Raw genomic sequence first — 26,133 nt, 5'->3', positions numbered from 1 at the left:
GAAGAAAGCAATCATCGTTCCGCTGTTAATGTGTCGGTATTCTTCGCTGAAGTTAGTCAGCAATACTTCGGCCTGGCCATTGCGGAAATATGCTATACCTCTTGCGATGCTGATTCCTCGGTCTAGAAGCAACTGCATGTTGCCCTCGATGATGGCGTCAGCGTTAATGGCTTTCGTGGTGCCTACGGTCATGATAACGCTTGAACAGGGTGGGACGCTCACTTCTTCCTCCAGTATACTCAGGGCAACGTGATTTTTCCGAGTTTTCAACGAAGCGATGGCTTCGTCCGTCGAACACGTGATCAGCTTGGATCGCGGGTGGATGATCGCCTGATGCTCATTAAGGAAATCCATGCCCAAGATCACTTCGCCGGAGCATTGCGGTACCACAACAAAGGTCGCAGGATAGGTATGTCCTTTGACAGTCACTCGCGCTGTGCATCGTCCTGATGGCGTAATGAGGTGGCCCCCCTGCGGCAACGAATTTGTGGACCGTCCCAAGCCGTTGTGTTTTTCTCAGCTGCACAGCGAATGTTTCTTTCATCACCGAGTAATCGGCTCCTGTGTCGACTATAGCGGTAGCTTTCCGGCCGTCGATAGTATCTTCTAAGTCGGAGGTCCTGGCTCTTGCATTGCATGTTGCTCTCAGCGTCGGATCACGGCTTCGTCGCGTATGCGAGTCGCGGGTGGTGCGTTTGGTCGAAGCTCTTCTCGGTGGCGGCGTCGTTTTCAAGGCAGCTTGCGTCGTGGTTGGGGTTCTCATTGTGTGCGGCGTCGGTGCAGCGAGTGTCGGTTCTTCATGCGGCGTCGCTGGTGCAGCGTCTTCATGGGGCGTGGTCGGTGGAGGTCCTTCGGCATTTCGCTCATGAGCAACCTCACCTCCAGAGGTTGCTGCCTTTAGTTTCCCTTACGGGGGCTGGGAGACCTTCCTCGTACCGCGGCTGCGTAGCTGCGGCGTGGCGACCAAAGCGCGAGGTTGACTGCGATGGTGAGCGTGAAAAGCGGTTCGGCGTGTTCGGCGGACGTTGTCCGAAGCGTGGTCGTGGGGCGTTAACGGCAAATCCTCGAAGACCGATACGTCGGTACGGGCAGTGACGAAGAATATGGCCGGCCTCACCGCAATGGAAGCACAACGGCCGGTTGTCGGAAGTCCTCCTGGCGTCGCATTTCCTGGGGCTTGAGCGTCGGTCGTAGGCTGGGCGGGCGGGGGCTTGGAGGCGGCGTTGTGGAACAAGTGCCTCATCTTGGGGAGGACGTGGGGGTTGTCGTTGGGGCTGAGCAGTATTTACTGCAGCGGCGTAGGTCATGGCCTGGGGTTCTGTGACCGTCGGGGTGCCAATTGCCTGTTGCACTTCTTCCCGTACCACATCCATCAGAGTCGCTGCTTGTGGCTGTGGGGAGGATGGCAGTAATCGGCGTAGCTCCTCTCGGACGATTTCGCGGATAACTTCCCGCAAGCTGACACTGGTGGTGGCCGGCGTGTCCGAACGAATTGCACAGGCAGAGGAAGGGCGATTGTACTGCCGAGCTCGGACGTCGAGGGTCTTCTCAATCGTGCAGGCTTCTTGCATGAATTCGACTGTTTTTGGCGGCTGGCGGACGAGGCTGCCAAAGAGTTGTTCTTTTACGCCGCGCATTAAAAACTGAACTTTCTTTTTCTCGGTCATCTCGGGGTCGACGCGGCGAAATAGGCGCTTCATCTCGACGTAACCGCGGACGGGCTCGTTCGGAATCTCGATCCTGGACTCGAGGAGTCCTTCGGCTCTTTCTTTCCTCACGACACTGGTGAATACCTTCAATTGCTCTCTCTTGAATAGCTCCCATGTCCTAAGGGACGACTCTTAGTTTTCGTACCACGTGCGTGCGGAGCCATCCAATGAGAAAAACACGTGTCCAATTTTTGCCGCATCATCCCACTTGTTGAATGACGCCGCGCGCTCAAATTGGTCCAACCATGCTACAGGATCTTCGCCTAGGGATCCATTGAAAGTTGGCGGCACCCACGGCTTCTGCAGTATGATCGGTGTCGACATCTTCGGCGAGGTTGTGGTGCACGTAGCAGCGTCTTTTTGCTGTCTGGTGCGGTCCCGCAGTTTCCCGAACTCAGGTTCCTCTCCCTGAAGACGTCGGCTGGCTCGCCCTCGGGTGCGAAGCGCTGAGGGCTAGCTTCACGACTTGAAGGGGGCGTCCGGAACATGGAAGGCAACCCAGCACCTCCACCAGATGTCACGTAGTGGTGACGGCAGTCGAAGCAGCGACGAAAACGGACAAAAGGGTCTTCTAAAAGAAAACTGTTTATTGGGCTGACTTGCACCCGAAATGGACTGAATCACTCGGCGGCGGCGAAGCGACAAGATTGCTCGGTGGTCGTCGAACAGAATGACCGCCGCTGTCGGCCGTGCTCAATTTAAAGCTGATAGCGAACTTTCGAGATAAAGCGTGCAAAGTTACTAATGGTGTCTTCGGCTGGTCATTATTGAGCGCTCTAGAGCGCTACGAAACGGGTGGTTGCATTCGGCTGGTCAAAAAAGAGCAATTGACATGTATTCGGCTGGTTCTTTTCGAGCGCCTCTGACTTGGAGCTCTCTGTGCCAGAGGATTCCCGACGGAGCAACGAAAGCTCGGCTAGAGATCGCATCACGTGATAGCCACGTTTTCCGGTGTTGGGATCCGCGCCAAGCCAGGCGAAGCCAGTTCCGTAACCTACTGCAAAATTTGGCGCCAACGCACGAACAGATCGAGTTGACTCTGCGCCGAAGTTGTGTACCGAGTACCACTGTGCTAAACTTTTTGGTTGTTTTAGCTCTGCTGAGTGCACGCAGTTTTGCAGCATCATGTCGAAGCGGAAGCGCCTAGTGGTGTTAGCGAAGCCGTCAGTTCTTTTGTTAGTTGCAAATGACAGCACCGACAGCAGTTCCGACAAAGATGACACTCAAGTGTATACAGCGATGTTCACAGAGTTGTTCACTGTGCCGGCTAAAATACCCAAAGTGACAAGTTAAGTGGACACGACGGTGCGACATTATTCTCAGAGGTAAGCGCCAAGGTGCGGTCAATATTGCTAGCTGTAATTTATATGTTCAAGAGTTCGCAGTAATTTTCGCCTTCCGCGCAAGGCTTGCTACGAGCTTATCTCCATGTTCGAGGACTCCAAATTCTATCCTTCAAGCAGAAATCACGGTGGCTCACCCGCCAAGACGGCAGAGGAGCATCTTCTTTCGTGTCTTTGGTAAGTTTTCTGAAATTTCCCCAGCATGATAAGTAGTGAAACAATGTTCTTGCTCCACGCGATTTGAATTTACAACTAGGCATTCTTGCCGGGTTCGAGCTGAGTTGCCGCCTGAAAACATCTTTATAGCATTCTTTGTCAGTAGCTAGATTTCTTGGACTGTGTCATTTGCTTGGTTGGCTATGTTTAAAAGTGGTCAAACTACAGCATAATAAGCTGACTAGTTGGTACTTCAGTGGTTAGAATTTTTCGTCGCTATCTCACTGCTTTCCTGAATCCAGCCCAGTTAAATAGCCCACCCATCGGCACATTGCTTTATAATTGTAATCCCATCAAAGCAATCTTTATTCTGTGTAGCACTTGCAATGCATCAACATACTCATGAAAGCGGTATAATAATGACTTTACTCTTGTTTTTCACGTATGCAATTAACAAAGCATCCATGCGAGAGGTTGCAGTACTTTTTAACATGGCACAATCAACACAGACGGCACTGATAGACAGAGTTCTAAAGTTTCTCTGTCATATAGCACCAGAAGTCATCAACTTCGGAACCGACAAGGATGTCATCGCTAAGGATTTTGAAAAAGTATTTACACTTACTGTTCTAATGAGTAGCACTGTGCAAGTGCAGGCAGTAGACTTGACAGCCTGGTGAAGGTTGAAGTAGCTTAAAGTATCTAGTGTAGTTAACGACCTAACTATCTTGCGCAAAAATCGCTTTCTAGAGCAGCACTGATATGCAAACGCTTTCAACGCTTCATTTGAAGGTCCCGCAATTATATTATGGATGAAAAATATTTGCATGCGTAATAGCAGAAGGTATCGCTTTTATCTTCTTGATTTTCTCCCCTTTTCAAGGTTGATGGCTTCTCCAATGTGATAGGATGTGTAGACGGCACCTACATACCCATGCGCTGCCCAAAGGACATAGTGCGGTCCACATATGGAAACCGGCACGACCAGGTGTCTCTCACTAATGCAAGGCATATGTGATGCAAATTCAAGATTTGAAGATGTGTTCACTGGCACGTCTGAAAAAATTCACGATGCTAGAGTGCTAAGGCTATCCTCTATCAGTAGTGATCTTCCAAAAATTTGTGAAGTAAACAAATATCATCTGCTCGGTGATGCGGCTTACCCTGTCAGGGAGTATTTGATCACCCCATATAGAGACTATGGCAACCTTACTGCAGCAAAAATTGCTTACAATAACCGCCACACAGCCACGAGAATAAAAATAGAAAATGCGTTTGGGCTGTTAAAACAGAGGTCTCGGTAACTCAGATACATTAAGCTAACCACGATTGACAAGATAACACAGCTTATGATAGCATGCTGCGTCCTTCACAACTACTAAAGAAACTTCTTGTGGCCTTTATGTGCCCTCAACAGGCCATGCCCTTTCTTACCGGCTGCAGCGGCGGACCTCCTCTACAACAGCTGAGCTTCACAGCATTAAGGAAGCTGTTTCTTACATCCTGCGCCGAACCGCCGGCCGTTGGGTTATCTTCACCGATTCAAAAGCATCTCTGCAGATCCTGGCCAACCTGCCGAAGAAAACGAATCACCAGCCAGTTTCCCTGGACATTGGGTATATCCATCATTTAGCTATTGCCGCAGGCCACTGCATAACATTTCAGTGGGTACCTGCTCACTGTGGCATTATGGCTAATGAAATAGCAGATGAAGCGGCCCGTAAGGGCCATCAACATCAAAGATACATTCGAAGTTTTCTCACGGAAACTGATGCGTCCCAAATGGCTAAAAGTTTTGCGTACGAAGAAACGTATCGGCTTTGGAGTTTGCCGACACATCAGTACCAATTTCTTCACTCAATCGACCCACATCTTAGATCAAGACTCTCACCCAGAATTCCTCGACAACTCGAAACACTATCACCGACTTCGTCTGAATGCTGCATATACAAATGGCCTGCGATACCGTTTTGGACAAATGAACAGTCCGCATTGTGTCAACTCTGCTTCGATAGAAACTGTGGAACATATCCTGCTTGAGTGCCCTGCGTATGCTAACGAGCGTGCGTACTATGAACATTGCATGCAGAAGCTCTGCCCAGTGCCCCTAACAATGGACAAAGTTTTAGGCCCCTTAGCCTGCTTCAGGCAACAGAGATTTGCAATGAACTTTCTTTTTACATATTTAAAAGACATTGGACATCTCGATAAGCTCTAAATTCACTTGCAGGTTACCTTCATGCATTCTTCTTGCAGTGAACTTCGTCAGCCCATTCGTCGGACTATGCACTCCATCATTCCATAGGTTACATCAATACTCGCCACTGCATCCTTAGTACCCATTTCATGGCTGCATTTTATCTTCGTTTTTTTTTCCACCTCTTCCACGCTGCTCTCCTTCAGTCTTTATCTCCCAAATTCCCCTCCCTACGCAGAGTAGCATGCCAGCGATATTGAAACGCCGGCTAAATTCTCTGTTTCTTCATTAAATATTCTCTCTCTCTCTCTCACACAATATTTGCATTGATGCTGGAGACTCTACAGATGATCTGTTAACAGAGGAGGAGGAGGTGGTAGAAAGAGCACTACACTTTGCCCAGCACTCATGGCAAAATGAAGTGGACCCTGAGCAATGTACAGCGGGTCAGACGACACGTGAAAGTGTGCTACGTCATCTGGGGGAGCAGAAACGAGAGAAGCTAGCCGGCCTCCTCCTAAGACGTGCTAGAATGAGGGTGCAGCATGATGCGAACTAGGAAATGCTCCCCTTGTTTACAACTGTACAGAGCTGTGGCTTTCTCTTTACATTCATTAAGGCATTACTTTATCACTTTTATTTTTGAGTTCAGTGTCATCTTATTTTGTGCAAGCTGTTATATTCTGCTCTTTACATTTGCCTTCACACTATGAGCTTAGAAATTGCAGTCAATAAATTGCACCTGGCTGTTTCATTCTTAGCAATGCAGTTACAGTGTATTATTCGTGGCTGTTTTCAAACAACTCACTTTCTGCTTCACAGTACTTTATTACAGAGGTGAAACGACAATATTCAATTGTGCTCCAAACACAAACAAAACAAGCTGTAAAAAATAAAGTAGGAATTCGTAACATATAGTTGTGGATGGAAAAGTTATAAACAGCTGTGAACTGCTCCGCAACTCTGTGTAAACAAGAAAAAGATAAAGTAACACAGCTGCTACTTAACAGCAATAAATAAAATATTGATAAATATGCTGACTATTATAATAGTAGACTAGTAGTGTAAACATTGACAAGATGTGATGATGTCTTCTCAGTCTTCGTGATGCAAAATTTTCTTCAGCGCTTCCATGTGCTCTGCATGTGCCCTAAGCAATTTCTTATGTCGTTCTTCTCTCTTCTCTCTTTCTCCCTTTTCGGCTTCTTTTTCTTGAACAATTTCTCTTATTTTCTCAAAAAATAAATCCATGTGCTTTGCTCGTGAAGTACTTGGCCGCATGCTTCTATCTTTGCGCTTTTTGCATGGCCTGACTGTATCTGGTTCCTCCAAATTACTTTGACACAGATCCTAGGCTAAAAAATCCTCAGATGCAATATCAAGCTCTGCAGAGCCCTGGCTACTATGGGATGAACTTTGCACGTGTGTTGCTGTGTTTTTGTAACGGACATTTCCAATGCCTCGTAGCACCTCGGATTCCAAGCTATCATCAATGGCCCTTATAGCGGAAAATTCCTCTTCGAAAGTTGGCCGACAGGAAGCTTGTCCCGACGCTTTGTTGACCATCTCTTCGCTCTTCTTTCTTTTAGCTACAGTTTTAAATCGAGTTTCACACTGTATTGCAGTGCGCTTGGTTCCAAGGACCTCCTCTATCTCACGAGCAATCTGCTCGTACATGGTGCGCTTTGTCCGGAACCTCATCAGTGGACCCACTTTTGGCGTATACAGCGCATATTTATCAAGGAGGTACTTCGTTTCCAGAGGTCCAGGGCGCTGTGTGGAAAACAAACAGAATACTAATACATTTGGGTGTACTTGCGGGCCTCGGCAAAACAATGACGCAGAAATTGAACAGCTACTTAATGCCAGCTACTGCAGTGCAATAAAAATGATTTCGTGCACAGCGGCTTCACAGTACTCCATCCAATGCACAACGTTTTAAGCGCACAAAGCCTAACTGCTCTAAAATGGCCACGGAAAATATTAAATAAGTATTAGTAGTATTTTTATTTGGCCACATAATACAATATGCCCTCGAGGTGTGGCAAACGGAGAGAGACGAGGCAAACCTCCTGACGAGGCCTACACCCCGAATAATAATACATCGAACAGTGGCCGCATGAAAAAAAAACACTTTCAAAACAAGCAACAAAAGTTATACGATAGAAATAGCAAACACTGAAAAAACGATGCACAGATAATAAACAGCAATTGGCAGAAAACACGATATGCACACTCTGCAGTAAAGGAAGCAACGCAAAAGACAAAATATACATAGTTAGCTGAATTCATACAGGAAAAAGAATCTTCAGTTTTTTTCTTAAACTAGATACGCTATGACTTTCTACGGCGATCTTAATTGGAGACTGATAAGCATTACACAATGTTACAATTTGGTTATCTATAGTTTGTTTTCCATAGTTTGTTCTAGGTCTTATGTGGATAAGGCGACCGCACGTAAACCATACGTAACATTTCTTGAATTATAAGCATTTTGGAACGACCTGAAATTATGTTTTACTTTATAAAAATTGTGAACAGCAAAACTCAAATTGTAGGAATGAAAGAGATTGCGAATATGAAATGTTTCGGAAAGATTATTTTCGACAACTGGGCTTGAACATAATGAGCGTAGAGCTCTTTTCTGAAGAGAAACCAATTTATACGAATCGGTTTTGTTGCAAGTTCCCCACACCAGGTTGCAGTATACAAGATGGGACGCAGTGTATAGAGATTGCTAAAAAGGAACACAGGCCCCTATGGCTAGCATTTCTGGATATTAAAAGAGCCTATGACAATGTCATTCAGGAGTATTTGTGGGACATACTGGGCACAATGTATGAGAAAGATGGAGTAATTAATCTTTTAAAAGATATATATAAAGGTAACAGAGTGCTCATAAAATGGGAAAAAATGTATCAGGGCCTGTAGAGATACAGCGGGGGCTTAGGCAAGGATGTCCTCTGTCCCCTTTGTTGTTCATGTAGTACCTGCAAGGGTACGAAACCAAGCTAGAGGGGAGCGGTCTAGGCTTCAACCTTTCTTTTTTCAAGCAAGGGGAATGGATTAAACAGACATTACCGAGACTAATATACGCGGATGATATAGTGCTAATGGCTGACAACAAGAAAGACTTGCAGAAGTTGATAGACATTAGCGGTACAGAGGGAGATAGATTAGGTTTCAAGTATAGTAAGAAAAAATCTGCAGTCATGATATTTAATGAGGGCGGCGAGCATAGAATACAGGAGTTCATGCTAGAGGTAGTGGATGAGTACAAGTATCTTGGGGTGTGGATAAATAACAGTGCTGAGCATCTGACAGAGCATGAAAAATATGTAATGAATAAAGATAGTAGGAATGCAGTTGTCATGAAAAATAGGGCACTGTGGAATTACAATAGGTATGAAGTGGTAAGAGGGATCTGGAAAGGGGTGATGGTTCCTAGCCTGACTTTCGGTAATGCGGTCCTGTGCATGAGACCAGATGTTCTAGCAAGGTTAGAAATTAACCAACGGGGAGTAGGGAGATTTGCTTTGGGAGCACATGGCAATACACCGAAACTGGGGGTACAGGGTGATATGGGATGGGCGTTTTTCGAGAGCAGAGAGGCTAGCAGTAACATAGCATTTGAGGAACGATTGAGAAAAATGGGGGAAACGCAGTGGGCTAGGAAAGTTTTCAGATGCCTGCGTATAAAGATTGCTTAAAATCAGTTGCTGGGCGAGTTGGTACTTCATGCTTACATTCACAGCGCAAGGACAAACACGGACTTGAGGGGAGACACCACAAAACGCCGACTTCAACAACGCTTATTGCTGCGCGCAGCGACTACATATAGCATACAGCGGGCATGCGCAGCAACGAAAAGGAAAGTCATGTGAGACTGGTAGCAGCGCCAACCCGCAAAGGAAACACATCATCACAGGTACAAGGAAGACAACATAAAGCTAAAACCTAAAAGTCAGGACGCAAACAAGAACAAGAACCATGATACCCTAGTTGGAAATTCCTAAGACCCGACGTTCTTTATCACCTAACAACACCGAAGGGGTGCTGACACAATAATCTCCTTTTTCTGCAATCTCACCAGCCTCTGCTATCTCCCTGGCAGTTCTGCTGACATACTTATGAATAACTGTGGTTTTTCCCAAAAAAGGACTACGTTACTTACACTGTTGGCAATCACGGCAGTGTATGCCTAGATGACGGGATGCCCCGATGGCACTCTTGCTGTGTTCCATGAGCCTCTCGTTTAGACATCTGCCAGTTTGGCCAACGTAGGCTCGGCCGCAGGGCAAAGGTGTAGAGTACACTACGTTTTTTGCGCACTCTACAAAACGTTGCCTGTGCCTAACAGTGCAGGAATCGCTGCCAGTAATGGTGGAATTTGCCCTCTTGCACAGTTTCGACAGCTTCTCTGGTGCGGAAAACACCACATGCACACCTGCTCTTTTCGCTATTTTTTTGAGCTGGTGGGCGACGGTGTGCATGTACGGTAGTACCGCCACATTTTTCTTCCAATTTGTGTCAGTCCCAACGGTGTCCGGCACTACTTCCCTGCTTTCTTTGAGCATGTTCTCGGCAACCGATAACAAGAGTGAACACGGGTAGCCAGAGCCGCTCAACCGGGTCACCTGGCTAGAAAACGCATAATCCAGTCGATGCTCGCATGATTTCGTAACAGCACTGCAAAAGCAAGATTTTACAATTGCCCGTTTGACTAGTTTTGAGTGGGCTGAACCAAAAGGAAGGACAGGTTTGTTTCCTCGCGGTTCATAAGCCCAACATACATGGTCAGCAGAAAAATAAATGCCCAGATCAAGAAATCTGATGAATTCGTTCACAGCCTCTTCATGCGTCAGGATTCATGCGCCAGCGCATGCCCGCTGTATGCTATATGTAGTCGCTGCGCGCAGCAATAAACGTTGTTGAAATCGGCGCTTTGTGGTGTCTCCCCTCAAGTCCGTGTTTGTCTTTGCGCTGTGAATGTAAGCATGAAATATAAAGATTGTTGACACGAAATGGAGAAAGCGAACCACAAAATTGACAAGCAAATATCTGGACAGCAGTAAGGGCGCAAATAAGCAATTATCGGTTAAGAAAAAGGTTAAAGAAACAGAGAGAGAGCTCTGTGTAAAACAGGGATGCTGACAGAATCGGCACTGGGAACATACCGGACCTTTAAACAGGAAATTTCCAAAGAAAATATCTATGATAATTGCAGGGGAAGCTCTATGTTATTTGAGGCCAGGACTGGAGTTTTGCGGGCTAAGACGTATAGACTCAGGTACCACGAGATTGACACGTTGTGCATTGCGTGCGGAGAGGAGGAGGAAACGGCTGAACACTTGATACTTTTCTGTAAAGGGCTTCACCCTACAGTTGAAAGCAGCGGGTCTTATTTACCCAAGGCAGTGGGGTTTAAGGATAGTGAAGAGAAAGTAGATTTTAAGCGGGTAGAAGTAACCAAGCAAAGGTTACATGATTGGTGGCTAAAAGCAAGACAGGAGTAAAATTTCACAAGACATGGCTAGGCGGCTTGAGCCACCACCCGATTTAAAGGGTTCAGCCGTATTCATACACCCACCTATCCATTCATCCATGAACAAGGGCAAAGTATAATTGTCTTCTAACCTGTAGTGGAACTAGATGCCTAATACAATAGATAACACAAATAGACACAAATAGACGAAGAAGTAAACGTGGTGAAGGGGACACTAGTGCTGCATTTGGAATAGTCCACCATCTCCATATTAGCAAATGAAGTCCATGGAAACAGGCTAGACCACGCAGACGCTTCAGCACACCATTTGGTGGAGTATCCATGCTACTTGGCTGTCCATGCTCCTCTGGGCTTGAGTACTGAGGCTCATCAGATGTGCTTGGCTGGCTACCTCAGAGAACATAAAGAAGGCAGGAGAGTCATCATATGATCGTTCAATGCGACCCTCACCCACACCGTGTTCTATCTTTACCAACATCAGTGTGTGAGGAAGAGCAGCATTAATTGGTCCCGACCTATAAATATGCCTATAAGTTGATATCAATACAGCTGAAGAAAACAAATGTGATACATTTTTTCAGCGATGTGAACGACACAATGTGGCCACTTTTTAAGGCAATAGCACGATGTTTTTATTTGCAAATATATTTTCATGCGCGTAAATAAACTGGGTGAGCAGATAAGGAAAAATAAAGCGAAAGCAAACGAAAATTAGATGCTGCCGAAGAAATACAAGCGGGGTCATTAGCTTTCCCACACAACGCTCTTCTTGTCACTGTAACCGCTAGATAAGTATTATTTTGTAATTTATGTTTAACGCTGACAACTGTATCTATCAGCAATCAGTTTGTTGTGAAGACCCTAATTTGCCACGTCATTGAGGAGTATCAACGCAAAATGAAAAGCAGAGAGCTTGACGAAACACGCCTGCATATAACGTGGTACAGAGCATGCAAGTGGAAGCGCAAGCGAACAGCGGCAAAGTAGGAAGAGAGCGAAAATGATTCATCCAAACGCAAGCATATGGGACTGGGGTTTAGATATAAATTAACCTTCCGTATGTGGCCCGCGCAGAAAATCTTTCTTGAAAATAGCCCACCATTTAGGCGCCAACGCGGCATGCCACAGCGAGTTGTTGCTACACATAAGAAATTTGGTGCCACCACTCGTGCTTGCACGTTTGCATCAAAGCAACTCGTGTGGAGTTTAAAATGAATGCATTGCAGTCGCTGTAAACTTAACGTCCAGCATTGCGTACAGTAGCTCTTCTGCCGTAGACGGACCCGAATCCCCGCCACCGTAAACGGACGCCATGTTGCTTGTTGCTGAGCGGCGAAACCGCGAAATGTTGGCGCTGCTGTCGAGCGTTTCCGGCCCTCTGGGCCGCTCCGAAATGCACCCTTGTGTTCGGCTGCCGCGCCGTGCCTCCGGCTCGGATCACGACCCGCCCGCAGATTGGTTTGCTCCTGGGTTGCTCTGATTTGGAGCATCAAAGCGACCAGCCGAAGACGCCATAAAACATTTCGGAACAACCTAGAATCAGCTCTGCCTTGCTGTGATCAATGGAGATAAATCTAGTCGCGTCTTGCGTCGCGAACAAAGCGATAAAGTGGTGTGGCGGCAGATTTGAAACACGAACAAACAGTGTATATATATATATATATATATATATATATATATATATATATATATATATATATATATATATATATATATATATATATATATATATATATATATATATATATATATGTGTGTGTGTGTGTGTGTGTGTGTGTGTGTGTGTGTGTGTGTGTGTGTGTGTGTGTGTGTGTGTGTGTGTGTGTGTGTGTGTGTGTGTGTGTGTGTGTGTGTGTGTGTGTGTGTGTGTGTGTGTGTGTGTGTGTGTGTGTGTGTGTGTGTGTGTGTGTGTGTGTGTGTGTTAGCAGATAAGTTAAAGGAAAGGAGGGGCCCGTTTGACAAATTTATGAAGGGAGCCAACAGTCACCGAAACCAAGGTGCATAGGGGAACGTTAATTTTTTTTATTTTTTTTAATGTGTTATGCTTATCAGTGGGATAATAATACTTTAGAATAATAAATCGCTTAAAGAAAATTACTTATAAAGCAGCAGAAAAAACAACCATGCCGCCGGTGGGATCCGAACCCACGACCTCCGAATATCACGTCCGGTGCTCTTACCAACTGAGCTACGGCGACGGCTGTCCAATCTCCTGCTCTCCTGTCAGTAGATATAAAGGATTTGTATTATTCCATACCTCACGATTGTCTCTTAAAAAATGTCCGCGATTGTATTGACAGCCATGGTGCAATAGCCTTCCAGAATAATGCAGGTTTAACGGTTGACAACTTCATCGAACTGTTAACAATGTACCTGACTTCCACGTATGCGCAGTGGAAAGATATGACATTCATTCAGAAACAAGGAATATGCATTGGATCCTGCTTAGCACCATGTCTTAGTGACATCTTTTTAGCGACACGTGACAAGGTGCTGCATGACTGCCTTCGCGACACTAACGCTTTAAAGCTTTTTAGATTTGTTGATGATTTCATTGTGTTCGTGGATTGTGACAAAGAATCTTTTTCTGCTTGTGTACATAAGCATCTAACGACGTTTTCAGAGTGCCTAGCACCATTAGAATTGACGCACGAGTTACCGGAAGCTAATTTCATCAGGTTTTTAGATATAGGGCTTCATTTTTCAAGTGAGCACGTATGTTGGGCCTTTGAGCCCAGAGGCAACAAGCCCCTGCTTCCCTTCAGCTCGGCACACTCCAAAGCCGTAAAACGAGGCATTGTGAAATCGTGCCTTTCCAACGCTCTGAGCAAGTCCTGCCTGCATTTGGTAGGACGCAGCTTTGACATCCAGTTGCAGCGCCTTTCGAGCGCAGGCTGCCAGCCGGCCTTGCTGGCATCAACTGCCGAGAACCTGCTGAAGAAACCAGCCAGCATACCCGGTCAGATTGACCGGACGAAATTGGCGGTTATTCCGTACATTCACGGAATTTCGCATAATATTAAGAAGATCGGTGCTAGGGCTGGTGTTAGAGTGGTTTTTAACGCTCCTGAAAAACTCTCCAGGATTTGCAAGAGAGTGAATGCGGAGGATGCGGCCGTCGCTTGTTCGAAGCGGCACCAGCAGCGATTCGTGACCTGTAAAAAGAGCGTTGTGTACTCGATACCACTTGCCTGTGGTAAGCAGTACATTGGCCAAACTGGCAGGTGCCTTAATGAAAGGCTGAGGGAGCACGCAAGATATGTCAAGAACAAGTCAGGTAGCAAAATGATTGACCATATTCGGAATTGCCGCAACTGCACTCCCGCGCTCGAAAAAACGTCAGTACTGCGCCGGTGCAAGACACAACTTGGAAGAGAGATAATTGAGGCTAATGAGATAGGAAAATCGGGTAACTCGTGTGTCAGCAATCCTTCAATTGTGCTCTCAAAAAACGAAATCAGTTATCTTGCGCAGAATTAGAGCTCGAGACATGCCTTCTCTCGTGCGATGAAGGGATCTGTGCTGATCTGATATATATGTATGCGAAGGCTCTTCTTTCCCTCTTCTTGTTTGATAAGAGCAGCTGCTGTATTTAAGCAAATGTTCCATCAATAAACACCTGAGTTGTTAGTAAGCGCTTGTCCTGTCCACCTCGTTTCTTTTGTGTCGTGTCTTTTGCGCAAAAAAACCCAGAATGCTTAGGCACCAACTAGCCTGCAAAAACATACTCGCTGGCCTAAAGGTACATTTCATTACAGCTGATGGGGCTTCATGGAACCGCTCTATGTGGCGCATGTTTTGCATATCTGGTTTCTCCATCTTCGTGAAGCCGTCTGTTCCTCATCCCGTTGACAAAGAAAGACGTCTTTTTTTATTTCTGATTTCCCACATTTGGTGAAATGCGTAAGGAATGGTTTCCTGAAGGCTTTATACAAAACTCCAGATCATGTGGTGCTGTCTACGTTGAGCACATCAGAGTGGCACACGAAGAAGATAAATGCGCAGTCACTCTGATGGTTATGCCGAGAATTACTACATGCCACGTCAAGCCCAATAATTTTGAGAAAATGAGGGTAAACTTGCCATTTCAGCTTTTCAGCCCAGAAGTGGTTCGTGGCCTTTACTTTTACAGGGATGAAATTAGAAGGAGCTGGGGCGATCCAGCACCAACTGAGGCATTTGTCCGTGTTATGGCGAAGCTGATGAGTGCAATGACAGCACGTGTTCCATCAGAAGCTCTCAGACTTGGTTCCGTTCAAGAAAAAACCATTCAGGATTTTATTGAATACCTGAACAAATGGGAAACGTCTTTGGAACCTTCCAAAGTGGGTTTTTTGTCGGCAAGCACTGCTGAGGGCCTGAGATTTACTCTTCATTCGACACTGGATATCCTGAAGTATGTCCATGACAGCTTAGATACAAGTATTTGCAGAAAAGCCGCTTTTACCAAGACAGCATAGAAGAACTGTTTGTGGTGTAATGATCGCCCTAACGCAACCCAGTTCCTCATTACCGTTAATTTCGTAAGTTTTTACAACTTAGTGAAAGCGCCAAAGAGTGCACAACTGTGAAGGAGGCACCCTGAAGTTTTTGTTGGATGGGAAGGAGATAGGTGGTGAAGTGGACGCACTTCTTGATAGAGGACAGATAGAAGATGCTTCCGAAGTGCTGAAGAAATCTGAGCTTCTGTCTGACCATCTGTACCACGAAAAAACAAGCGACAGCAGACTGGTATTTTATATGGCAGGGTACGTTGCCAGAAAGACTATTCTCAAAACTAGTTGCAACGAGTGCTTTGATCAGCTCCTTGTGGATCGGGAGAATGCTGACAAAGAACTGCTTACATTCACAAAATTCTGTAACAACGGTAACCTGCTGTACCCGTCCCAGGAACTTTATTCATTTGTTGACGCACTCGAACTTACATTTTCTATGTGGTTTAGCAACAACAAATTGCATCATGACAGCCTTGATGGACTTACGTCGTGTCTAAAAAAATGTCTTGGTAGGCTGTGCACTTCATGGGTTGGATATTACCACCCAAATCACCAATTTTTCTTTAATAACCCGCCTCCATTTTTTTTTGCAAAATCTCTCAACAAAGAGAGGGAGTCGTCTCGCGAACGAAAGAAGCATTAGAAACTGAGGCGAGTCATTTACAGGTACTTGAAATAAGATTCGTTTCCAAGTGCCAGCACATAATTTGGTTTTACTTTCCCAATCTCCAAGGCCTGTTTATTTAGCAAAATAAAGCTTGTGCTTCAGAACTGTTGTGCATTCAAATGTGTGGTGTTTAGCAAAAATCAACTAGTTTCGAAACAACACTGATGCGAGATGAAGCATGGAATCGGTAAGACTGCTATCTCTTGACATTTCTGAATTGAGAGCCAAATTAATATTAATTTCAGCTGTGTTCAAAAAAGCAGATTATATTTCACAATCTCATTCTGTTGGATAACTCCATATAAGCACGATCAAACAAATACCATGGCCGTCGTGTGCAAAGTGCGCATTACGTTCGCTGAAGACGCAGAAGCTGACGTGTAATTGAAGGAGTGTACGATGGGGGGCTAGTTGGTAATCCATGAACTAAGAACGAAAACCACGCAAAGGACGATACACAGGGAAGAAGTAGACAGGACGAGCGCGGACTAGCAACTGTTTATTGAAACACATCTTCCTTCCATCACCAACCCTACGCATGCGCAACAAGCAAACTCTATCTTATCGAGTTCAAGAACTTCAGCTCCTTCTTGTACAGATAGACCGAGGCCTCGCTTACACACTTCTCGGGCCCATATCTATCAATCTGCCAGGCTTCGATGACCTCACGTGTTTTCTGGTCTTTGGCCCTTCCGATTATCTTTGTACGCTCAAAGAGTGGCGTGCATTTATTGTCACAAGAAAGACAGTGTTTGCATGCATTTGCCCAAACACTGTCTTATGCACGCCACTCTTTGAGCGTACAAAGATAATCGGAAGGGCCAAAGACCAGAAAACACGTGAGGTCATCGAAGCCTGGCAGATTGATAGATATGGGCCCGAGAAGTGTGTAAGCGAGGCTTCGGTCTATCTGTACAAGAAGGAGCTGAAGTTCTTGAACTCGATAAGATAGAGTTTGCTTGTTGCGCATGCGTAGGGTTGGTGATGGAAGGAAGATGTGTTTCAATAAACAGTTGCAAGTCCGCGCTCGTCCTGTCTACTTCTTCCCTGTGTATCGTCCTTTGCGTGGTTTTCGTTCTTAGTTCTGACGTGTAAGCGTGCTGCAGCGCCATCTGCCGCTTTCCTCCCCAAGGGCTTCGCCCGGCACGGCGCGGTCCTCACATTTCCCCCTTAAGGTGGTTACCACCGGTAAGGTGGCTAGAGGGGCAGGTGTGAAAGCAGGCCGGGGAAGCATGGCCCCGCAGCGCGCCGATGCCGTGTGGCGGCGCTGACGGCAGAGGCGCGGTAATGTTCCTGTATATCGCAGGGAGCAGAGTTGCGCGACTGTTTTCCTCGCGCCGCTCTTGACGCCATTCGCCGAGCGGCCGTCACGTGATTCTGCTGACGACGTTTGTTCCATATTGAAGTGGAGGAGCCGACTTTCCAGGCGCTACGCCGGTTCCTCGCCAGCCCCAGTACCCTCTCGGCTGCCATCGTGATCGGACGCGTCCGGTGCGGTCGGCTGCGGTTTGTTCCTTCCTTTTCCATGCGCTCCAGTTGTATATATTTTGATAGTGTGCAGTGACGGCAGCCTCCAACTATGACGGGGTGCAGTGCGTCAAACTGCAAGAACCGTACCGAAAGCGGCAAAGCTTTTTACGCAGTGAACAAGCTTTGCCTCGGCTATTTAACTATTTTATTTGTTAAGAATACCTTTAAGGTTGCACTGACAAGGACGTTAACACTGGAGGAGAGGGGAACAAAAATAGAATGGAATACTTGAAAGCAAAATTGTATATTCAGATAAGTTTTTTCCTTGAGTAAAAGCATACAGCAGTCCAAAACAAAGATATTTCAGAATGCAGAGAAGGTACATATAATTCAAGTAGGTCAAGAGAAAACTCAATAGGGCTTAGGGAAAAACGAGCAAATAACAGCACCAGAAAGAGATACACATCACTTTTCGAGATCCTTGGGAACCCGTTTACCACAATTAAGCTGCAATGACTTAAAGCAAGCTTCTCTAACTTTCGGATGTTAAAGAAGTACGGCACGTGATGTGTTTGGCTTGAAAAGATGACCATGGCATAGGAAAAATTCAGTGGAGGGCTAGAAGTCAGAGAAACAAATTGTATATTTGTGAAAGATAAACGCGCGAGTTTGCAGTATCTGCGCCTTTGATTGGTTAGATTTACTTGCTTGCAAAATGCATTGTTTTAGACTGCCCCCATTCACATCTTATGCAGCGTGGTTCCACAAGCTTCGTGCAACATCGGTGGTCGCAACCCAATGGAATAATGTATTTCAATGTGGTTTTGCAGGGAGATGCATTACCAAACTTCTCTTCATCGCACAACTCACGCAGTTTTTTTCATTTCCAAGCAATTCTGCGCCATTAATATCTCTACTGCGAGCTATCACTATCATTCCGCGATCTTTCTGTGATGCTGTATGATATTTTCGGCAAATCAGATTATTTTTCCAGCGTTTTTTTCAACGAAGTATGATGGGCTTAGCATCGATCCCTGAGCACTGAGACAGTAAAACGAAAAAAGGATACCTGCAATCTGGCGCCGTTTCTAAGCTTTAAAAAAAGCGAACTGCTCTACAACGCCAGCCCCATCATGATCCCAGAGCCTGTGTGCTCGAGGAGCTGCTTTCCCGCACAGCTTGGAACAAAATGGCGGACCTTCGCGCAACTCTGCTCCCTGCGGGAGCATATACAGGAACACTAAGGCGCGGTAAGGCGCGCAGCCGAAATGAGCCTTGCGCGTAGGTTAAATTTTTACCACTGAGGCGAAAATGAGCCTGTCTCGCTTACCGCGCGTTTTTTGCGAGTGTCAAAGAATGAATATTTACCATTAAATAATGTTTCGTCAGCTCGCATCATTATTACCGTGAAATATGCTGCTTCACCAGCCCAGTTTGCATTGCGTAGCTGGAGTGAAGCGCGTTTTGTGCATGCACATTTCGAGACGTTGCCCAGGATGCGAGCGACGCTGTAGTTGAAGGTTTCGGCATGATTTCAACCACCTGGGTTTCTTCAACGTGCACTGACTCTGTGCGTTGCGCGCCATCGAAACGCGGCCACTACGGCGAGAATAGCACGTTGTAATGCGTGCCGTAGGACCTCGCAACTGCAATCGCATTGGCTGAAGGCGCCCCAAAGCACAAACCAGTTTTTGTCGCCGCTTGCGAACCTGTAGCATGTATGCCATCTTGACGCTCATATGTAAGCAATCTCCGACGATTCCAGACAGTGAAGCAACACATCTGGCCATGATATCGTTTCAACATTTCAACATTTAACAACATTTAGCAACATATAAGCAGCAAACCAGAATTGGCTCCCTTCTGGGACCAGCAGACCCCAGCTCAAACCAGAAGGCTTTCTTCTGGGACCAGTAGATCCAATCAAAACACCATCGGGCGCCCTACAGGGACCGTTTCAACCAGCAACCAACCAAGTCTACGGCTTCCTTCTGGGACCAGATGAAACCATTAGAAAGCAGAATCCTATTAAGAAATTTTCACCTCGCGGGGGGGGGGGGGGGGACATTTGCAGAATGTGATTAACAACACACAAATTTCCGTTTCTTCTCACTATCCCCATACTCTTAAGCAAAAAGTGAATCCTTGTGAGGCAATAAAAACGTAGACCTGATGCTGTCAGCGCAACAGAATGCTCAGAACAACCAATTTTTTGCACATATCACCAATTGACTGTACGATCTCTGCCGTAGCTTCAGCTGAACGCAAGTTTGCTTTCCCGGACGTTGACAAGATTGTCAAATGATACTGACGGTTGTAAAAAGCCCTCCAAGGTCCAACTCATTAGTTGCATAAGCTGGAAGTTCTTTGGGTATGTTGTCTATCACAGAGACGTGCTGTTCTGCTGGGACTCCGGAAGTTTTTTTCGAGCGGGGGCAGACCCTCGAGTTTTTTAGTTATTTGTCTGTTTATTCCATCTTTTATTTAAATGTAATTAAATTTACATGCTTTTTGTTAATATTTTCATATTTGGTTGTTCAAAAGCGTATTTATAATGCATATAAAAAAACCTAAATTAAAATGGGCAACATTATATATATATATATATATATATATATATATATATATATATATATATATATATATATATATATATATATATATATATATATATATATATATATTAAGATGTACAGATGAGCAGTGATCGACTGCATTAAAAAAGTTTGTTCATACTGTTTCAATGCTAGTAATCATGCTCATGAACAGATCTCAGTCAACAATTTCTGCTGGGACATGATTGGTTTAAGTTACTGAAATTAAGCGCTTTAAGGCTGGGCATGAAGCGAACGAGCTCAGAATCAATGTGCTTTACATTTATAACGTCCTGAAATTGAAGCGTTTGTCAGAAATACGATCTGAGTGCAAGAAGTTGGAAACTAGCGCCCCCCCCCCACCCCCGGAAAAATGCTGGCGCAAACCGCCCCCCCCCCCCCCCCCCCCCCCCCTCCTGTTCCAGAGTCCCTGGAGCTTGTGCAGGCTTCACAATGAGTTCTCAAAGCACCCTTCTTAGCCACATAGCCTGCAATGTAATATATATGCCGCGCATCGCTGTGTCGCTCAGCATAGCTGTGATGGCCTACAGCCACTTCCACTTTTCCCGCAGCCACTTTTGCTGTTGAAGGCATCTCGCCCTCGCATAAAAAAAACGCTGCTATAGACACTCCAATACAGGCGACGAAACGAACTGAACTGACTAAACTACAACGGCGTGTGCAAGGCCGACACGGCTGAGCTTACCGCGCCGCTAGCTGCAGCGCCGCATTCCCCCTGGCGGCATCGGTGCGCAGAGGGGTCGCGCGCGGCCGAGGGAAAGCGCCACGATTTTCACACCTCTCCATTCTAGCCGGGACCCGTTTTTTTCACGGAGTTAGCCGATGGGCGGAGCTTGACGTCACCTCAAAAAGTCACGTGGGCACTCCGCGATAAAAAAAAAAGAAGGAAAAGAAAACGAATTGTGTGCGCGCGCGCGCGGTGTGCGCCTCTGCGTGCCAGCGGTTGTGGTCACGTGGTTATTTGTTAAAAAAAAATAAAAAGGCTGTTTCTGCGCTTGCGCCTGTGTTGCGCGCGTTGAAAACGGAACTTTGAAACGCGCTCACAGTGGGTCCTGCGCGGCTTCTCGCGCGTTGAAAACGGAACTTTAAACGCGCTCACAGTGTCCTGCGCGGCTCTTCGAGTTTAGTAAAAGTTTGAGATGATGGACCCTGATTCGGCGGACGACCCACAAGACGTGATTATGAAGGAATGCCTCCGAGATCTCAAGAAAACTGGTGACAAGTGGACTGGCTATTTGCAGTCCGATGAAGAGCTGCAAGCGTTCGAGAAGAAGTTAGCAGCCGTTCATGTCCAGTTTTCTACGACGTCGTCAAGGAATCACAAGTGTGGGGCATGTGAGTACTCTTCAAGTATGAAGTATATATGCTCTACTAATGTAACGTGACGAACTAGCGATGTTCAGAGTACATATATGTACGCATTTTATATATAGTATAATGCAGCCACCACGGTGGCCTAATGGTTATGAGGCTCGGCTGCTGACCCGAAAGACGCGGGTTCGATCCTGATGCGGCGATCGAATTTCGATGGAGGCGCAATTCTAGAAGCACGTTTGCCTTACGATCTCGGTGCACGTTAAAGAACCCCAGGTGGTCGAAATTTCCGGAGCCCTTCGCTACGATGTCCCTCTCATAGCCTGAGTCGCTTTCGTTAACTGGCCGAATATTATACTCGCTGTGTGTTCGATCAGCCATCTTATTGTCACGGTCTTGTTGTAGTAATTAACGCAGCAAAATATTTACAGCTTGCAAATGGGATTTCAATGATGCACAAGATCTGAACCACTCTTGCTTTTTTTTTTCTGGGGTTGAAGAAAGGGGGGGGGGGAGGAGTAGAGATTGTTCTCGTATATAATAGCAGGATATGTATATAGCACAAGCCATCCAAACAAGTTGATCCACGCTTAAAACTTCTCACCAGAAAGTTAGAAGTCGTAATTTATAGTTGTAAAACCTTTTTCGTCATGTTGCATAGCACAATTCACTCTGAGTAACAAAACTGCCTAAAACCGCAAGTCACTTAATTCAGAGAAAGATCTTTGGAACCTAAAATTTGCACGATTCGGAACACTGGTTTGTTTGTTTTTTTGCAAGTGTCAAGCTGGTGTGATTAGCCTGTTTTATCTGCTAGATAGATTCTTGGGTAGATGTAGTTGGGTTTGCGGGCCGTGGGGCAATGGGTTATCCACATTTCGCCCCGGGCGCCGCTGACTTGGTCCTTGTATGCAGATTTTTTTTTTTTAAGCAGCTCGCCGCGTGGCCCACAGTCCGGCGACGGTCGCCCGGCCGTTCTAAAACAAACAGAGCAAATGCTGCTGGCAGAGGGCTGCCGAGCTAAAAAATAAAAGCAGTAACGGCAGCGAGGGGTGCCTGAATGGGACCCGCTCCATGCCTGCGCAGTGCCTGCGTGTCTTGCGCCCCGGCGCATTGTTTAGGTCCGTTTTATGGCTTTTCGAGCGCAGTGTCAAAGAAAGCTTTGAGGACGTAGCTTGAAGAATGAAGCTCTTTTGGAAGGCTACTGGCGGGCCATCCTCTGGGTGCACGTGCGACGGTCGTGCAGCTGGATGTCGGTTAATGAGCTGTGTTTGCTCTGCTTCTGGCCAGCGGGGCTCAGATGCCACCCTGTATCTGTTTTTAGAGCACCGGCTGGTGGAAGTTGCGCTTGTGTGTATTTTGTTGTCATGTTGATGTTGCTTTTGGAGTTTGTGGAAAAGTTCGATCGACTTCTTGGAATGCTCGCGGTGCTCGCGAGCAAACAAGCTCGTGGGCACCGGTGTGTCATTGGTCCCTTCAATTTAAGAGAAAATGCTCCGATTGGCTTTAAGAAGCTCATTCCTGATTGGTCGCTAAAATGGTCCCCAGGATGCTGGGGAAACGGATTTAAAGAGGCGTTTTGGCACCAAAAGCGGGTGACTTGGGCAGGGGCTCTTGGTGGAGAGTCGGAGTCGTGAGAGTACGGACAGGGCCAAACTTTGCGCTGGCCACGTTTTGAAGAACGAGGAGCCCCTATGTGTAGCACGAGTCAAGTCGGTCAGGCAGGACAGTTTCGTAGGGGCGAGCTTTGGCCTGACGCTCCTGATCGTTCTTGATGGCAGCGACCACACTGGTCGATGTGTAAAATATGTAAATGGTTTAATAGATAAACCAAGCTGTACATTTCTGCCGAGAAGTTTGCCTACGCCTCATCTTCCTCCTGCAACGTGTCGCGCCCAAACGGACCCCTAGGGCCCCTAAGTCTAACTGGTGTCTCTCAGAGTGTACTTTTTCCCTTTACCCAGCTCAACTGATGTTCTCTTCAAACCGGGGTACAGTGCCTGTTTCTCTGGACATGCCGTTTCAAGTCGTCCGACAAGTGGACAAGGACTGTGTGCTTGGAATTGATCACCATAAGGACAAATGTGAAAGCACTAGCACTGTAAGCACCTTGTGATCCAAACAATATTGTAGAGTAATAATGACAATAAAAATCATTGGTGCAGTTATTTCTTATTTAATTGTGTACAGGCTGATGACACATTTGGCATATGTTTTCGTTAAGCAAATGATTATATTAAGTATTTATAAAAATGAGTCTCGGTTTAGTAATCAAGTTTAGCTTCAGCACAAGTCCTGCATTCATTGGCTGAATCCCATGTTTCGACAGTAATTCATCTTATATCCATAGTCGCGTTATGAAGCCATTGGAGATTGTATGGAGGACCATCCAGGGTCGAAGGGCAGCCTGGGCAAAGAGCACCAACCCGAAAGATGGGCGAGTTCTATGAATGATGTCAGCAGCTGACGCTGCCCGTCTAATTTCCTTGTTTGCCTACAAACGGGAGTCAGTTAACAGCAGTTTCTGAATTATATAGGGCAGCGCAGGCAGCTGTCTATATTAAAGCATTTCTTAAGCAAAACAGACCATAACGTTTTGCTACTTTCTGGTTACAAATAGGGTAGTGTTTTGGAGGCAGAAAATTTTTAAAATCCTCTAGCTAAACATGGCAGACCCTGTGCATATGAACTACATAAAATCTGCAGTAAGGTACTGATTTCATTGCAATAACGTGCACAGACAGTGGTAATTTTCATGTGTGGCTATGCTTTTAGGCACAAGATCCAACTGACTGGTCCAGCGAAGTCTTTTGCAAAAAAAAAATCAAGCTGCAAGGAACCAAGAAGAAGGGGTGCACTGCAAGCATGCATCTAAAGTGGATCAGCATGTACCCAGAATTCAAGGTTGGCCACTGTTCACGCATTTTATTGAACAATGCAGTGAAGCACAAGTCTTATCTCCGAGTTGGAAAAACAAGAAGAATAAATTTATAATTAGGTACACAGAACATACTGCACAGCATTTTCAGACACATTTCAGACCAATACTTTGACCAATAGACTTTTCAAAATTTCAGTGTACAGCTCGTTTTTGCTGAAACTATGGCCTATGGTTTTACGCTTCTCTTTTACAGCAAGAGCTGTTTATGTGAAGCTCCTCATAGCACCTCACTGAAGCACCAGTTATAATAATTAGATGCGGAAGAAGCAGTAGCTCTCGCTGGATATTGCACCAGGTGTCAGGCCTTAGCCTTTTCTTTTTATGTGTTTAAAAGTTCAGCTATGTGCTTTGCCTTGGATTTTAATTTATAATACTTCCTACATTAAAGCATAAAGCTTCGGCATTGAATATGCATATTTTATCATGACCATTTATGTATCCACATAGTATGATCATGCACCAGATTGTACCGTAAGTTGATTAATACCAAAAAATCAAGTTTATGCTCTGCTTTCACCGCAACACACAATTTGCACATTCTCATCTTTATACTTGCCAGGCCTTTTGTAATAATCATTTGTTTGCTAAGTTTAGGGATCCTGTTGAACAGGAAAACAAATTAAATCAGTTTCTTTTACTTGTAATAATAAAACCTTCTTGTAACCTCGAGTTCATCCTAATCGATTAACAAGAATTGCTATGTGGAAAAAGCAAGCCTAGTTAACGTCATTGGAGGCATGAACAAAGGCATTTAGAAAATTCATGCTAAACCACATTTCTTTCACTTGGCCCCTGATAAATTAATTATTTTGCTGTTTAGTTTGTCAGAAAGGATCTTTTCCACATAAAAGAGTGAGCTTCTTTTATTGTGTTGAACTCTTATTGTGATCAGATTTTTATGTGTTCATTGTTCTGCTTGCATTTCAGGTTGACATCCCTCAACACACAGGGATAGGAAAATCTCTGCAAATGAAGGCGGCAAAAATAAGAGAACTTGAGGAGCAAAAGGCCCATATAAACTGCAGAACCGAACAGCGCATCTATGTGGCAATCTCGCCCATGAGTTTCCACCATGCTCACCAATTTGGTGAAATGGCAGGCTTCAGCCAGACTGTAAACAAAGCTGTGTCGGCACGAATTCAGGACCTTGTTTGTGAGGGCGTGACATCGGTACAGGAAGTGAAAAAGTGTCTTGACTATTACGTACAAGACGTTCTGTTTGGAGGGAAAAACAAGCCATCAAGAAGCTGCAGAGCATTCTTCCCAACACAAGAAGACATACACAACCACATACAGGCTGCTCTTCGCAGAGATAGGTTTAGCTCTTTTGATCAAGAAAATGCTAAGCAGTTAATTGATAAATATCAGAGAGAGGAGCCTGATAGCAAATTCTTTTACAGACAGTATCAGAAGAAAACTGAACAAATCAATAGCCTTCCAAGTGATGACATTTTGGAGCAAATGGAGCAGGAATGCGAGGAAACGCTACTGTTTTGTTACCAGTCAAAATTTATGAATGAAATGCTCATAAAATATGGACAATCAGTTTCATGCCTGGATGCAACGAACAAAACGACAGACTATGCTCTGCCACTTTTCTTCATTGTCGTGAAGACAGCACAAGGCTACATGTGTGCCGGTGTTTTCATAACGCAATTTGAAACGAGTGCCTGCGTCGCAGAGGCCCTTGAAGTGTTCAGGCAGTGGTGCCCCGACTTC

General features: G+C 45.6%; 2 protein-coding genes and 1 non-coding gene across 5 annotated transcripts in view; 2 read left to right on the top strand and 1 right to left on the bottom strand.

Annotated features, from left to right (window-relative positions):
- LOC144103810 (trypsin alpha-like) overlaps window positions 1-26,133 on the top strand; it is a 609,247-nt gene that overhangs the window by 544,641 nt on the left and 38,473 nt on the right. The gene's annotated exons all lie outside the window — the stretch shown is intronic.
- TRNAS-UGA (transfer RNA serine (anticodon UGA)) lies at window positions 13,036-13,109 on the bottom strand. The gene has a single exon. It is a non-coding gene; the product is annotated as a tRNA-Ser (tRNA).
- Window positions 21,069-25,189, top strand: LOC144103879 (uncharacterized). Its single transcript, XM_077636588.1, has 3 exons — window positions 21,069-21,494; window positions 23,438-23,574; window positions 24,249-25,189. The coding sequence occupies exons 1-3, from the start codon at window positions 21,299-21,301 to the stop codon at window positions 24,465-24,467; spliced, it is 552 nt and encodes a 183-aa protein (XP_077492714.1). The 5' UTR covers window positions 21,069-21,298; the 3' UTR covers window positions 24,468-25,189.

The sequence above is a fragment of the Amblyomma americanum genome, chromosome 9 (assembly GCF_052857255.1).
Source record: "Amblyomma americanum isolate KBUSLIRL-KWMA chromosome 9, ASM5285725v1, whole genome shotgun sequence".
NCBI lineage: Eukaryota > Metazoa > Arthropoda > Arachnida > Ixodida > Ixodidae > Amblyomma > Amblyomma americanum.
This window is presented reverse-complemented; position numbering and strand designations above follow the sequence as displayed.